Raw genomic sequence first — 16711 nt, forward strand, 5'->3', positions numbered from 1 at the left:
ACAGCGGGGAAGCAGTTGCAAGTACGGCCAAACAGGTGGCAATACTCACACTTGGGAGTCACACGGGTCTTCTCGTGGGAAACTAACGTGATTACCGGTCGTTTTTGGCTACCCACGTATGCTTCAAGCAACCGATGCACCGAATGTCGATTCCATTTTGTCGCTGGCCTCCTTCTTTCGATTACGCGACACATCCCTTGCCGACCTAACTGCTCGATAACATCGACTCTGTGGACTATACGGCGAACCACCAGCTATACCGTTTTCACGCGAAACTCTCGCAAATACACCGACTAATTGCACGCTGCTTTTTCTCCTGTTTGCAATTATCTGTTTCTGCAGAATCGGCGCAGCTTAACGAAGCTTTAAGGAAACGAAAGAGTTAGGATCAAGATACAAATTAGGATCAAGATGCGATTAGCCGCAATCTCGTCTATTTAATTCGGCCGGATAACGAGATTTCACGCTCCGAATAGAATTCTTTTTAACTAAAACGCGCAAAAGCTTCTCGAAATGGAGCAATCGCTGTTTCTTCGCGAACGTGAAAGCTCTGAAAAGCTGTGCGAGGGATGCCCGTCTTCTATTCTGCCATTTGCATCCACGAGCTCGGCACGAAATCTGCGAGAGAAAGTTCTTGAGGAACTAGCGTCGCATTGGCGGCGGCGGCCTCCGCCGCGCCAGTACCTTCTACTTGGAATAATTCGCGTAGTTAGCGACCGGCAGTTTATCACACCGCGGGTGACAACACTCGCTCGTTCTAACGCTCTGTTAGCCCGCAAGCCTGTTGTCGGCACACACATAGTTCAGCAAGCCGGAACCAAGATCGCGCGGAGTGCGAAGTAAGCGTCGGCTTGGAAGGAGTCCTCCGAATGCTCCGGAAATCGAGCATGGGCTGCATTCCTGTAAAACTACTTCTCCTAAATATCGGCGTTCCTCGCTGATTCCTCCCCTTTATCCCCTGGATGCTGCTTCTTTTCACTTAACCAGTCACGACGTGCTATAATAGAGTTAAGAGTACATCCTCCGAGATTCGCGTTCTTTTTCAACAAAGCAATTAAGAAACGACGTACTTTATCGAGGTAGCTGTTTTGAAGAAGTTCTTCAGCAGCTGGAAATAAATGACCACTCGTTTTTTGTTCGAATTTGCCAACCTTTAAATTTATTCGATTAAAGGCGCACTCGTACGGTCAATCTACATTTTTGAATTGCCCGCATAGGAATTGGATAATTACGTGCCACCAGACAATCATATTTTTTCGACGTTGCTCGTCCTTTTTCAACCGGGCAAAATCATAAAACGGTTTGTAATTTTTCGTAGCTTTTGCCGTGCACGCACGGCTCTTCTTCCAGCTTTAATCTTTTTACCCGAGATAGCAGAGAGTATATTTTCTAGGATTTAAGATGTCTTTTCCTTTATTGCACAGTTGTAGCTGCAGTTGTTCTAGCGAACGATCGTCGATCTTCCAGGTTTCTCTCTCTCTCTCTCTCTCTCTGCCTTTTTCTTTCTTTCTGTTTCTCTCTCTTTCCCTCTGCCAGACCACATTACGATCCAGCCAGCACATATTTAAAGTCGTCCAAAAATTTAGAGAGGTCCAAAAATTTTAATCGTATAATCTCGTTTGCTCGTTGGAAAATTCTCTCGGATGGCGGTGCAAGTTTTGTACCAAGTATCTCGTCGTAGATTCTCTCGTGTATTCGGAAATTCAAGGTGTTGTTCGGATTTGCTGATAATCTGGTACAACGCGATGGCGAAGCACTTAAACGCCGTAGTCGGACGTTGAATAAATTTGCCGAGAATCCTGTCGCGCCAGCAGCATCTTTCCAATTTCGCCGTGGGAGATGCAGGCTCTGGAGGCAACGGAGAAGTGCGAAGGCCTCGGTGAAAATCGTGGTGCGCGAGAGCGGATTTATGCCGGTCATAAATTCATACGACTTCGCGGACCGTTTTTCCGATCTCGGACCCCGTTTTGCCAGCCCCTTTCTAACTCATCGTCCCTTTACCCTCGGCCCTCGGCCAAGCCAACATTCACACCTTTTTACCCTTGTCGCATTCCGTACGAGCTCGCCCATCTTGTCGCATTTTCATTCCGCCGACTATTTGGCCGGTAGTGCGACTCCTTGCGCGACCACGATGGAAATTTCGATCGCTCGGCTTTCCACAGTCTTTTGTGATCGTGAAAGGCAAATGCTATCTCGGTCTCTCTTTTTCTCTTCTTCTTTATTCCTCCTTTAACTCTCTTCTTTTCCTTTTTTATTTGTTCCTTTATTTCAGTCTGGCTTCTCCTTTTGCTCGTTGTGTAGCGATGCTGGTTCGCTGGAAGAAAGAACGCGAACACGCGTATAATCGCCGGTTTAATTCGATTTGCTAGTGGCCTCGCCGGTGGAGCATTAGCAATGCCGCGGAACCGAGGGCCGGATTATCGAAAGCGAGTAGAAAAGCGAAGAGTACTGCAGAAAGGAGAAGTACTCGCGATTCAATTTATACGGTTCGCAAGAGGACAACGGACGTGGGGGTTAATTATCCTCGCCACGGAGAGGCTCGATTATGTACAGCTATCCGGTGGCCGATAGCGCGCAACCAACTTTTTTCCCTTGCAGGCCTCCTCGTCCTTTTTCTTTTACCTTCTCTCTCTTTCTCTTTTTCGCCCGCTCTTCTCTTACTATTTTTCCCCATTAGTCGGCGCGTAGCACATAACCCTACACCTGCACCGGCTGGGAAAAGGGTTGCCGACCTCGGTACAAACTCCCATAGTACGTGCAGAGGAGCGTATGCGCACGAGTAAAAGCCCGGAAAAAATTGCTGCTCAACGCTTTTCAAGTGAAATTGCTGCTTGTTGGAATAAAGAAGAGTTATTTAACGAGTCATCGATGCGCGCTTCTTCTCGTCCTGGGTCTTTTCAATTTCGAGATCATTCCGATATCGACTGCCTTCCCTCTCGACCGATGCAACGCTCGCTTCGTCCTTAAATCAACTATTTTACCAAATCGCTTTCGAATTTCGTCCGTTCGGCAAGCTGCCTCTCCGAAACGATTTCGTTTCGTTTCCGATATTTGCCCTTGACATAAGGATCGACTTTTTAGCGGGCGAAGCTGAACGGCGAACATTTAGTGCACGGTTTCGTTAGGCCGTGACGTTAAGAGGTAATCGCATCGGAGATCGAATAGATATCGATTCGGGGAAAACGTCGAGACAATTTTCCGCGTGGCGAATGCAAACAGAGACTTTTCGAGAGGAAACGTTAATACAACCGGAAGAGGGTGCGGTGAAATACAGTCGGAAGAAATAAAACGAGACGTAGCAGTAGCAAAGTAGCGAAACGGTCGAGCAAAGAAAGAAAAATAAAAGGTGGAAGGTTAGAGAAGGGGGATGAAAAAGAATGACGAAGAAAAGGAGACAAGAAGCGCGAAAGAGAGGGAGGTTAATTAAGGGAAAATTTAACGACGGGGTTTGTCCAGCCCAGTCCATTTCTATGCGCAGTTCTTCCCCCTTTCCTTTTCCCTCGACCGACTTTGACTCGAGTTAACGTAGAAAGTTTCGCGTGGATTTTTGAAATTCTAATTCGACCACCTAATCTGCTCGATCCTTCCTATTCTCTCTTTCTCTCTCCCGTTTTCTCTATATTTCTCAGCCTTCTCCGATGACAAAGACGATGGTTTGACACGAATTCGTGAATACGCGAGACCAGGACTTTCGCAAAAACGACAGACTCGCAGTAGCTAACTCGGGGAAACGAAAGGAGAGCGCGTAAGCGTTAGTGCGCTCACGAGCACGCACACTGCTACTGGAGAAACCAAGGGAGAAAAGCTGTTTCACCCTCTCTTGATTCCCTGCACCCACGCGGGGACAGACACGACGATACGTTCGCGTATACGGATCGTTTCAAAATGTTCGTACTCGCCGCGAGAGGCTGTTTTCACCAGAGAATAGAACGATTTTCCGCGCGGTTAACGCGTTCAAAAAAAAAAAAAAAAAAAAGAAAGGAAGCTTCTCTTGTTTTCCGGTTCTCGAAGTTTTTGAAAGCGCGGAGCAAGCCACCCTTTTCACGCTCGTCTCTTTCCCTCGAGTGAAATTCCGCAACGACTGAGAATCGCTCGAGACACCCTGTACGTCGCGAGCGTACGCACGCACACAGCCACCATCCAGCTATAGAAGCAGAACTAATTGCGCTGTATTTAATTAAGCCGCGGATTATTTCCTTAACGAGGGCAGATCTCTATTCTTCCTTCCTACCACTTCAGCAGCAGGCTTCGCTTCCATCTTTTACAATTTTCCATCTCCACCCCTGCGCTCGCGGCTGGAGGAATAGATCTCGGGGATCCACGGTTTCACCTCTCGTTCGACAACCTGCCGGGTTTTCTTGCACTTCTCTCTTTCTCTTTCTGTTCTTCTCTTTCTCTCTCTCTCGTTTCTTCTTACGCCAGAACATCCGTCTGTGGCGTCAACACATACCATCGTCGCTATCACCGCCACTGCTACAGACACTTTTCCGCCCAGCAAAAACAAAGACCTTCCGGCACACATGACGCCCGATTCCGCGTTCCCTGTTTTCTTGTCGAGAAATTTGCCATCCGTGTGCGTGCGATCGATTGTTTTTTTTTTGTCCTTGTTTCTAGATCACTCGCCTCCCATAGATAACAGCTTTTACATTCCGATTCGATCGGCCGATAACGTTTACACTTCAACGATCGACGTGCTCTTCGTGTTTCCACGTTTTCTCGTTTCTTTTTCGTCAGCTTATCTCTGCGTAAAGTTATACCGATATTAAGTCGTACACTTATCATCAGCCTTCATCAACGAAGGGTGGCGGATAAGTTAAATTTCCGTGTCAACTTTTTATCGTATCATTCGCCGATGCGAGATCGAGGATCAGCTTGACTTGCTCCATTTAAGGAGCTTACTTTTGGGCCTTAGCCACCGTGTGAGTACCGGGTGGTAGGAGGTAAGTCTCGACGCGTGTTTCCAAGCGGCTTAACGCGTCCATTTACCTGCCATACGTGTTTTTCATCCGTAAATAAACAAACCTACGAGAGAATCAATTAAAACCGATCGGCAAACTTTTTGAAAGCTGTACGCGCTTTTTTCTCGCTATTCATCGACTGATGGATCGGATGGCATAGGATCTTTTTTTGCGATGGAAACAATGTTTGGCATTGTTCGTGGGAAGCCGTACGCGACAGTTTCATGTCGCTCGTGACCGCCCTAATGGAAAATTGCGCTTAGCGTAAGTACATTCTTCCGTTTCTTTAATACCCGCTTACAACGCAGCGATGCAATTTGCAGACTAAGTTACACCTTGAGTGGCTTTTGCCTCCATTTCGACTCTTTTTGTCCGGTCTCCGCAGCGCGGTTAAAAAGAGCACGAGGAAACGTTGTCGGCGAATTATCATAGTTCTTGCTTTACTATACCGTGAATCGAAATAAACAACAGTCGTACGTTTGGTCGCACGATTCCTAACTTTTCCCAGAATTTTTACGATTCCTTGTAGGCGACTACGAACGCGGCTGCGATCCCATAGAATCGAATTTTAGCAGACTCGCGTGTGTTTGTTTCCGTGACGTTTACAGCTGGAAATAAAAGAACGAATAAAACGATACGCGTTGCGCGGCAATCGGAAAACTAATATTCGCGTACCGGGAATCTGTTCCCGGAGATTCATTAAACTCTCGGGCAGTCCGCCGTCTCTTGACTGCCCCGTCCCACCTGCACCGTGTTTTTATCCCTTCGTTTCCGAAACGGACGAGTCAGAGAAGTGTGAGCTACTCGATTTTCGCACGGCAACGAAAGCGTTGATCCACCGCGCGGAAAAAGAAACAATAGCACGCGCCAGAGGGAAATTCGATACAGGCCAACAAGTAACTCTTCGCTTTCCTCTGGTCGAGGAAAAAGTCCGAGGTTGGAGTATACAAGGATACGCATATCGGCGTCGGGTATCATCGGAAATGGGCGGAGAGTGGAAGCAGGATATGAAAGAAAGGGAAATGACCGATAAAAACGTAGGTCGAGGGACCAGGGGCAGCGGAAGGACGCCTGTTACGAGGGAAAATCCAGTGGATGGACGCAATCTAGGAACTCTTGGGAACCAATCTCCTCTGATGAAAATACCTTGCTCAAAGCGGACGGTTTTCTAGCCGGGCAAATTTCTTCCGTGACTCTTTTTTAGAATATCGCGCGCATCCAACCATCGCGCGTCCCGCTCTTTCGGCCAGCTGCATCTACGAAAATTTTCTACGATCCGTGCATTCAGCATAGGAAGATCATCCAAAGACATCGCGTTACATTTCTTCCTGGAAGATGCGCGCGTGGCTGAACGCGTGTAAAAACACAGAAATCCGAATGGATAAAGATCGAGCAATTCCCCGTTAGCCGGAAGGTTTTCTCGGAATCTGCACTGTGTCATTTATACCATTTTCGCCCCCTTCTTGCATTTTTCTACTTCTCTCCGTCGTTACCTCTTCTTCATTTCCACTCTCTTTTCCATCGCTTGGCTCTCTCTCTCTCTTTTTCTCGTCTTCGTTTGCTTTCTAACTTTCGATCGATGAGTTAGAAACGGAAGAAGGTACGGGATTGCGGCGAAAGATGGATTCCGGTATCGAAGGATCGGTGCCAGGATTTTCCAGGTTATATTCCTGCCGCGAGCTATATGGAATATCCCGAGATTCGAAGGTACTTCACTAGCGACTGCTTTGAAGAGCATCCATGAAAGTTATACTTTCGTATCTTGTGGACTTTATGATCGACCATCGCCGCGACGCATACTTGCTCGATTCCTTTCGTTCCTGAAAACCTGTCCAGTTCCTGTACAGAATTTATTTCCAGAATTATCGTCTCTCTTCTCCCTCGATCCTGTCCTTTTCATCGATAGCACGTTCCGTTCGATTTGGATTTTTCACAGACGAAACCGTCAAACAACCGGACACGAGGAATATCTTCGTCTCGAGAGACTTTCAACGGTTTTCAATTCCGATAGTCTCTGCTCGTGATCACGTTACCAGGATTAAAAGAAAAAGCGTAAACAGCAGAGATTGCCAATGAGAGATCCACGTGGCTGACGATAGAGCCACGGAATACGGAACGGAGTCTAGCACGGAGTCGGAGCAAGGGTTGCGCGTCTTCGATTGGCTCATGAATTTTTCAACAGTCGCCATTTGTTTGATCAGACTTAGAGCCCGCTGAGAACTGCACTTTTCACTCGACGTCGAGAGTAACGGGGCGACGCGAAGCGCGCGCTTCGTAAGTGGAGCATGTGTTTGTTCGCGTACCATGGAAATGCGAGAATATCTTCGGAAGAAGAACGACGTTAACGCGTTAGCGCGAAATTGTAATCTTGCGCCTGATTCCCGATCGATTCCATCGCTCGAACGTATATTTGTTCGTATTATTATACATTTCGTATTGCACGTCCGTATACAATATATCGGAGCTGTGTGTAGACATCTTTGTAGTTCGGCTTCGTTTCCTTCAGAGTTTCCATTCTCCAATTTCGATGCTTTTCGAAATCGTAAAAGATCGTAGAGAAGCTTCATTTTTCCTCTTGCACGTCATCTTCTTCTTTTTTACCGATACTCCTTCTCTCATCGTTCTGCTATTTCTGGCATTAGCTTCTTCAACAGCTATTCTCGCATCGTGATTTTATCATCGAAATTTTCGTTCCTAAAATGTGATCTTCGAGTCTCAAATTTCATTACACGCAGTGTCACCCTACGAACGTATGGCCGAAAGGAAACCCATTGAGTGATAGATTATTTCCGATCAGTGATCGAGCTTGAACTCGCTATCCACAGAAGTAATTGGAACCGGAAGAGAGTCTCCAGAAGCGTCCACAGTGGCGAGGTAGTCGGTAGAAATGATTTTGAGGAAAGTGACCACCGGTGACCATTGATTGACCACAGAGTGAACGCTGTTCGCGTCAGGTAATTGGCCCAAGGGCTAGATTTTCGTAGCGTAAGCTGGCTTTGACGCCAGTAAAAATCCAAGGACCGCGAATTAGGTCAGAATACCAATCGTGAAAAATGCACGTGTACCTGTACCTTTCGCGAATTTAGCCAAGAAATGAAATTAATGAAGTTTAAACATGGTTCTTGACAAGTAATTTGCTTCTTAAGATTTTCGTGCTCGAGTCGAATATTTTTAAACGAAGTACAGATATATCCGCAATTGTTTCTAATTCGTGTCAGTATTAAATTTAGATTCGTACTTGTGCGATATATATAAACTGTCGGCAATGCTACTTCACCCAAACCTTTTAATATTAAGCAGAGAATTAATAAATTAATAAATCAATCGAGTGTCTAGACGGGCGAATCGATACAATTGCGAGAAGGGTCCTCTTTACAAGTATACTTTAACCTGGGTTCAATCGCCATTGAAAGGATAGAATGCCTGCTGGGTATCGATACACCAATTGGCGTTGCTACCGGATGTTCTAGTTTACGACACGTCAGTCGAGATTGCTATACATATTTGGTGTCATTCAAAATGAAGAAATACGTATGTACCTTCTTCTTCGCAGACCTACCGTGATCATCGACTTTTTCTCCCTTTCTCTTTTTTTCTTTTACACATTGCTTTTTCATCTGTAATACGTCGTTCGAGGGTCCTTTTCAACGACCCGCTAAATTTGTTTGACATCAGAAATTACGCCGCGCCTTTCACCGGCTCCTAAAGGCGCCGCTTTGATCTTGATCAAACTCTTTCGTCGCTTGCTGCCGCCTTTAGCAACAAAAATGGTATTTCGGACATGGAAAAATATGTACTCTACGTGAATTCGAACGAATCAACCGCGTTCCATTGAAATGTTGAAAATGCTAACGAAAGACTTACCGATGACGGTGAGATTGTATCGGAAGCTACGTGTTTGTCCCTTGCGGAAGTCGACTCTGCACCTGTAAGTGGCCGCGTCATGCCTCTTGATGTCCTCGATCACGAGAACCGCAGGACTCGGGAATGCCGTGCGGAAGTATGCTCGCGGTCCAAACACCCCGGAATCCGAGGAGTGTTGCGCTTTGGTCACCGGCTTCTCTCTGGCATCGATCCTACAACGAGTAAAAAAGAATCCCCGGAGATCAATAACAAGCCGACCCCGTTTGTTTAGCGTTCGACCGATATAATCACCGCGTCGCTTCGAACAATGAAAATCGTGTGTTTGCCAGGTGGAAATCGACACTGAAATTTATTGGAATATCATAAGTGCTTAACGTAATACATATGCGATTCGCATTTATCGAAGCTCGGTGGTAATGACACGGGGCGAGAGGGAAACGGGAGGATCGGTAATGCTCGGTAAGTAGTTGGAGTGTTCAAAATATAATAATCGTTATTGCTCGCGTATATTTGTTCGTAATCTGTCGCGATCAATGACACACGTATTCCGCGCTATTTCATCGACTTGGACGTGTTTTTCCACTGTAATGCAAAAACCTATTGCCCTTAAAAATATAGCGAGAAACTGGAGAAATTTTAGCCTTTAATCAAGGTCGGAGGTTAGTTTTATCTTTCTAGTGGCACAGATAGAGAAGCGTTTGATGAAAAGCGGCCGATAGTGTCGGAGGGAAGGAAAAGAGATACTCGATATAGGATGGTTCGCATTCCTAGAGCCTTTTGAATGGAACCGTGGAAAGTTCTTGTCGGACCGCTTTGTCTTTGTCGTTTCTGTTTCTCGCCCATTCTCTTGCTAGCTGGCCGTAGCGTTTTTTTCTACACTGGGACGCCCGACTTGCACGTGGAATGGCAAGAATTCGCGGAACGGCCTGCGGTATTCGATATGTATGTAGGAAACGATCGCAATTTCTAGCCAATGAAATTCGAGTGGAGCGTGCAGGTTTCATTGTAAGAGGCTTCATGGTACAGAGAGAAACGAATGGAAAGGACAGAGGTGGAACGTGGCCCGAATCGGCCGAAAAAGTCTTTTCCATTGCGATTCATTGAGGCAGGCGGTGGTCGTCGAACGCCAGCCACTGACCGCGGCCATTATTACTCACCTACTAGAGAATGTAATTATTTCAAATCGATAAAATAATTATCGTCGGTCGAGAGTACAACGTGCGGCCGACTAGAGATAACGCAATTAAACCAATCCTGTATTGTTTGATATTTCGTGTACGCGGATACCTCACATTTCCGATTTGTAGCTTTCACACGTGGATAAAGGAAAAACTACCGTGGCAAAATCAATTACGCCAAATCAAATCGTTCTAATATATGTACGTAACTATCTATACGCGACGCGTATCCAATTATACATTTTCGACATTTCTCAGAACTTTTTCCAACCAGTTATTTATCTTCGCATACGGAAATTGGTCTCGACCAAAGAGTATCGATATCACTGGCGGAGCAACAGAGTGTAATCTTTAACGAACTGCTGGACATGTTGGAGGGAACAGTTCAGAGTTATTGTTCTTGCTGCGTACACTCGGAGACGATGTTTAACACGACACAGAAACCGTTTACCTTTCTTTAAAGCTATCATTTGAAGCGACGCGAGTCAACCGAACACCGGCTGGTGTTGATTTTATCCCTTACTCGACCGGATTCTTTTTACTTCCCCTTCAACGAGACTCTGCTAACAACAACGACAGCGCGCAATAACGGCGATAACACGTCGCGCCACGAGAATGTTCCCGTCGAACGAAATCCACCAAGTTTTTGCTCTATAAACTGTACAAACAAGCTCAATTCGTTATTACGATGACGACAAGTTACGATTCGCGGCATATTTTTGCTCGTTACGCGCGAATAATTATTACGAGCCACGGAATGTGCGTCGCACGAAGACTTGGAATTTCAAGCTGTATCATGTCCGAAACAAGATTCGTTTATTCGGTAATCTCGGATACGCGATTTCATTTTTCTTTGGTACATTATGCGACGTTGAGGATCGAGCGATAAACTCGTCGTTAATGTACTCGTTGACACGGCAAATATCTGAGCATCATTTTTAAACATGCCGAGCAACCGTAGTCTGATAAAATTTTTCCGGTGGAGTGGCCATTTCTGTGTGACAGTCGCGCATACAAGGCGGAAGCGAATCGCGAAATAAATGATCGGTGACGAAAGACGATGGGACGGGATGGCTAAAACGGCGGAGATTGATGAACCTAGGGTGTCGTGTATCGTGAACGGATTAAAATATGGCGAAAATTTCCGCGTGTTCTGCCGTTCTCGTCGTTTCCTCACAAAAATACCGTCTCAATTACTTTTTCGTTGAAATTTCGCGATGATCGATGCGCCACATCGTACGATACATCGCTATGCGTTTACACGCCGGCTTGCAAATACTTCATCGCGTACTCTAATTCTTAAAACACCTCGTGATTCCCGAAATTCTCTTTTATATATTTTATTTGCTCGGCTTGATCGTCATTTCTGCGCACGTAGCACGGAATACGTGTTTTTAAATAAATATATTATTAATCGTTTTTCATGGCAAATTGGTAAAAGAGCGCGGTGAGCTTGTAATAAAACAACGATCGAAATAAGAAGATAAAATACACGGCATGCACGTTTCTTCCTGCACGAACGTTTAACGATCTCCTTTAGTTTTTCTTTTTCTTTTCTTTTTTGGGGTAAATTTCATAAACGTGCTTCAAGCTGCAGTCTACAGGGGCCGGTTCGAAATCCAGCAATTTCGCTGGTTAATCGTCGGTAATGTTTCGTCTTGAAAATTCAACGAAATCCTTAAACAGTTGCGTAGGACGTTAAACCGCAGTCTGACCATTTCGCTCTGTGATATTCATTAAATGAATATACCGCCGCTAAAAACGCCTGAATCGGCGCCCCTGTTATAGCGGACGATAAAAGAGATGAAAAAAATGTCAAGTGAAATACTGTTATGGAACGAAGGTTTAATGTGCCATAATTATGTAGCATTAGCCGGTACCATATAATGCATCATACAGCAATTACGAGGTCTCGCGATTCTTTGTATTTACGGCGTTGCCATCTTGACTCGATCCATAAAATTGGGAACAGTCCGCTTTCTAGCTGGTACAAGCTTTCTGAACGATACCCGAAAAGACGAGAAACAGAAAGAAAACGACGCTAAAAGAATTTTCTCCTGAAAAGTTTCTACTTTCGTCGTACAGGATTTGGAATTAGCGAACATCGGCGTTAAATCGTGCTTATTCGATTCGATCGATTTCGTTAATCGTTGGCGACGAGTCTATTATCTTTTTTATTTCGTCAAACGTATCATTAGTCGTTGCAAAAATCTAAAATATCGTCGAACGAATTTTTACGAGATATTTCCATAGGTCAGCGCGCGAAATATTTGTCGTCAAATATTGTTTTACTCGAAATGGAAAAATCCTGACCAATACGATATATCTTAGTAGAATGGGGGTTTTGTTTCGAAAAATTTCCGATTGGCCGTGTGTGCGGTGTCTCGTCAACGCGTCGTTATCGTCGTCGTTGTCGTCGTCGTCGTAGCGAATTCTTCCTTTTGATGGGATTTTCTGAGTGGGGTGGATCGTACCGATAGACAGAAGGATGAAAAACGGGGTCGAAAAATAGAGGAAATAAGAGCACAGTGAGGGACGTTGGCAATGTCGGGTATGGGAACACGGTTAGATGCAATAAGGAAACGCGTATCTTTCTTCGTCGGGTACTCGTTACAGCGACTTTTCAGCCACTCGTCGAGTAGCTTTGCGACGCGACGGGCTGCTCGATTCACGTCGACGCGTCACCGAGTAATACGGAATCGATGTCTGTTTTATGAAACGTTTTATCTCGCCGCGCAGCCCGTTTTCCAATATTTCGCCCCTTTCTCGCTCTACCACCTCCGCGACCTTTCCCTTCGATCCCTTTCGCTGTTCCTGCGCGACCTACTTCTCCTTTTTCCTTTCTCTCATTCTCCCTCTTTCCCACCTTTGTCGCTCTCCTCCACTTCGCTCTTACGTGCCGGCTACCCTTCTGTTCAGCCCTCGTCTCGTAAAAATGATACACGCCCTCCGGGCGAAGGGTAAATAGCACCGGCACGAATATACGGGTCTCGGTTCGCGATACGGATCCACTTTACAACCCGTTCTTCCGAGGTTTTTCTCGTTAATTAAGTTTCTCGACTTTGTAGCCGATAGGTTACCCCTGGCAACCGTGGTAATCCCGGTAGCTCAACTATAACGAAGTTATCAATCAGCCTGTTAACGCAGCGACATCCCACGATATCGTTCGTTCCGCGTTCGATCTAATGGGAGGAGAAATCACAGTTTCAAGCTTTCAAGATTATTGGAGAGAGTGGAAACGGCGAGTACGAGGAAAACTTAAGATTGCACGAGTTGATCTTTCGTCGTCGATTAAGATCGTTCGAGTGAGCGAACGAGCCACTGGGACAACGATCTATTTTCCATGCACCGCTGCGTAATTACAGAGGAAACGTACAGGTCCTTTTTCAGTATTTTGCCCCATTTACGTTGCTTTTCCACCGCAAGCTTCACCGGCGTTGCTTCTTTTTGCGTGGCTCTCCGCGGTTCCCTGGCTTCGCGTTTTCCTCGTAAAAATGATGCATGTCCTCCGGGCAAAGGATAAATAGCGGCGAAATAAATGGAGACCATCCACCATTTACTTCGCTTACGTTTCCTTCAAGAATATTGTATGTCCGCTTATTTATTGCCACGCTAATTTTGTGACATTCTCGTAGAGTTGTTTTACCTCACAGAGAACATACTTTATCGTTCTGACGTCTTCGAGCTTTATAAATTTATATCTTTATCCGACCGTCTCGGGACGTTTCTTCTCCTCCATTTTACATCTTTATTTTGTTCTGCATCTTTTCTCTTCATTTTACGACCGGTATTTTTCTATTCCGTACTCTGCACGCGTTGTTGTCATGGACGCGCGTTGTTGTTGTCACGAGGATATTCCCTTTTTAAAGAGTGGAAGAACCGTACGCGAGAGTACTGGGTGCGTGAAAAGAGAATAAAAGGTAAACCCTTTACGGTTCGTTAAAAAATGTAAAAATGATTAGAGGTGGACAATTAAAAATACCGTCAGTGATTTCCAGTCCGTTAGCCGCGCGCCACATGGCTTTTTTCCGTTTGGTATCGTGCTTTCATTTTTTATCCTCAAACTCGTCCCGCAAAAATGATAAACGATGTACGAGTATAGGGTAAACAACAACGATACATAGATACATACTCGTCATGCGCCTGTGTCACTATCAACGCAGTTAGCTGCTCGCTCTTCCGAGACCGCGAAGTAAAACAGTGGAAACTCGGTAACTTTACTCTACCGATCTCATCCGCTTTTGCCGGGCTTTTACTCGCGCGATCTACCGCCACCGTGCACCACACGAATTTTTGTTGCGCGTCGGTCGAACCGCGGCTTTAACCTGAATTTCAAATACCACGTTCCTCTTTGCTCCTCTTCGAGAACTTTCATTTGCATTCGCGAGTTATAGGAAGATGGAAGGAATTCTTCTCGACGAGTCGTCGCATGTCGCGTCGTTCGACGGTAAAAAGAAGGAAACGCGTGACATCGATAAATTTGAACGAAGAACGTCTTTTTTTTCGTTATTGCGTCCGCTTGGAATTCGGGGCCACTGGTAGCAGAGGCGAAAAGAGCATTTCGTCGAGGCAGGAATGACGAGAACGTTTGTATACGATAACTCGTATCCCAACGATTGCTATTTGTTTTCACGTTCGTGCTGTCGGCGACAATGAGTCTCGTCGAAATGGAAGTTGGTTCCGGTGAATATTTCCGGAGCTGCGTGTACGTACACGTGTGTGCGCGGGCGCGTAGTCATGCCTACGGACGGTGCGACGAATTTCAGTAGAAATAACGACATGCAGTCAGACATATCGGAACGGGACGCGTAGTTGCGACTGACGCTATCGTGACGTACTACTGCCGGCCGAGTGCTCTCTGCGTTGATCCGCGTCACTGTTCTCCCCTCCTTTTTCTCTTTCTCTCGCCTCTAGGCTCGCATCTTTTTCTTCTTCCCTCTTTTCTTTTTCTCTTTCATTCCACTCGTTTCGGCTTCCTTTTTTCCACCGTCGCGTCTGCTTGTTGCGCCACGATTCACCGCAATAGAAACGGACGAAAAATGTCGAATAAAACTTTCCGAATATCTAATAGGCCGTTTAATCTGGAAAGAGGCGCGACTATTTCGACAAATTATTAATCCGAATATTATAGCAAGTCGCGAGATCGTCTGAACGAGGATGATTACCTCGAACAGTATGCTACGTACGCACTGTACGAACAAAGAACAGGAAGTTCGTGAGAGCGGTGACGGCAACTTGTTCATACGTCGAACCTGTGGCTTATGAGCTTTAAAGCACACGTTGAACGATTGCGAGGCGCACCGGCTCCTAAGCGCGTAATTAAGACGACCTGGTCTCGATTCCCGGCTAAAGTTTCACATTCGATGAATGTATCAGAAAGGGAGGGCGAGAGAGAGAGAGAGGGGGAGAGAGAGAGAGAGAGAGAGGGAGAGGGAGAGAGGGAGAGGGAGAGAGAGTGGAACGTCGACGTGTGTACGCACGAGGAATGTGGCCCGACGCGTACGTAGGTGGATGCTAACATTAACGGAGGAATAACAATACACGAGTTCACCGAAGCTCTCACGCTGCGCGTACACACGATATCACGGCGTGCAATTGCGGTCTAACTATACTTGGAACCATCCTCCTGTTCCTCATCAATCCTCTTCTAGCTCCAATTTGCTATTCCGTAATAGCGACATATTTCGAGTTGAACGTTCGCGATACGAGCTATCCATTAAATAAAAACCCATCTTCTTCTGTAGATGCGAGCTCGTGAAAAGCAAAGCTCATAAATTGAATTCTGAACAAACTACTCTCCCTCTCTTTCTCTCGGCACGAGGCGCCGCTAGAAAGTACTGCAACGGCGGTAACGACAACGACGAAGACGACGAAGCCAGCTCGACAAATATGGAGTCATCCTTTGACGAGCGAGTCGATAAGAACACGCGTCGACAAAATTTCATCAGACAATCGCTCTTCCTCTTATTACAATATTTCGTCTCGCGTTTCTGCCTGCATCGTAGCGCGCACACTCCCTTCCATCAAGTTCCTCCGCTCCGTGTAATTTTAAAAGACTCCACGTTCAACGCGTCGACGTTGATGGTTACGCGACAGAAAAGATATCCCAAAGTAACATCGAACATGGTTGTACGACGTTCACAAACGGCGACGTAAAGAGCGGCGTTTCGGTCCGACACGTTCGATTTCGACTGTAGTTTCCTTGTTCTTATAGTCGTTCTTGTGGCCAGGTCAGTCCGGTAATAGCAGGTCGATAACGAAATTCAATATTTCCACGCTAATGACCAAGCACGGTGGCGATGGTAATGGCGGGCAATTCACCCGCGTGGGGCCCGTGTTAATATTTAGGGTTACTGCCCGTGAACACGCCATCCGTGTGCAACACGCACTCTTCGTTCCGAACGCTCGCTAACGTCTTCGAAATTATCGAGGTTCATCGAGAGAAAAGGAAAGTTTCTTTCGTTGGGACACGGGAACGATTACGAACGAGTTCGACTTTAAATTCGACAAAGTTGTCGAAAACCACGGTCTAGTTAATATATCACCTTTTTTTTTACCGGCGCGGCGCTGACCCGGTACGTCACGGAGCTTTGTTTTCACGGCTAAACATTGTTATGCAGATAGGACCAGACGGCATTGTTGTTCGGGTAGACCTCAGCGCGCGACCATGAAGCTATTCTCATGATAATTTTCGAGGATTATTTTTCGTAA

General features: G+C 46.0%; 1 protein-coding gene across 5 annotated transcripts in view; it reads right to left on the minus strand.

Moving 5' to 3' along the window:
* LOC100644170 (nephrin) overlaps window positions 1-16711 on the minus strand; it is a 253734-nt gene that overhangs the window by 66093 nt on the left and 170930 nt on the right. For 3 of the 5 annotated variants that reach the window (XM_048405776.1, XM_048405777.1, XM_003395622.4), the window contains exon 3: window positions 8823-9034. The exons of the other annotated variants lie outside the window; for them this stretch is intronic. In XM_048405776.1, the coding sequence (XP_048261733.1) occupies window positions 8823-9034 (212 nt within the window). The remainder of the gene's footprint in view (window positions 1-8822; window positions 9035-16711) is intronic. 5 annotated transcript variants of the gene reach the window in all.

This window comes from Bombus terrestris, chromosome 5 (assembly GCF_910591885.1).
Source record: "Bombus terrestris chromosome 5, iyBomTerr1.2, whole genome shotgun sequence".
In the NCBI taxonomy this organism is placed as follows: Eukaryota; Metazoa; Arthropoda; class Insecta; order Hymenoptera; family Apidae; genus Bombus; species Bombus terrestris.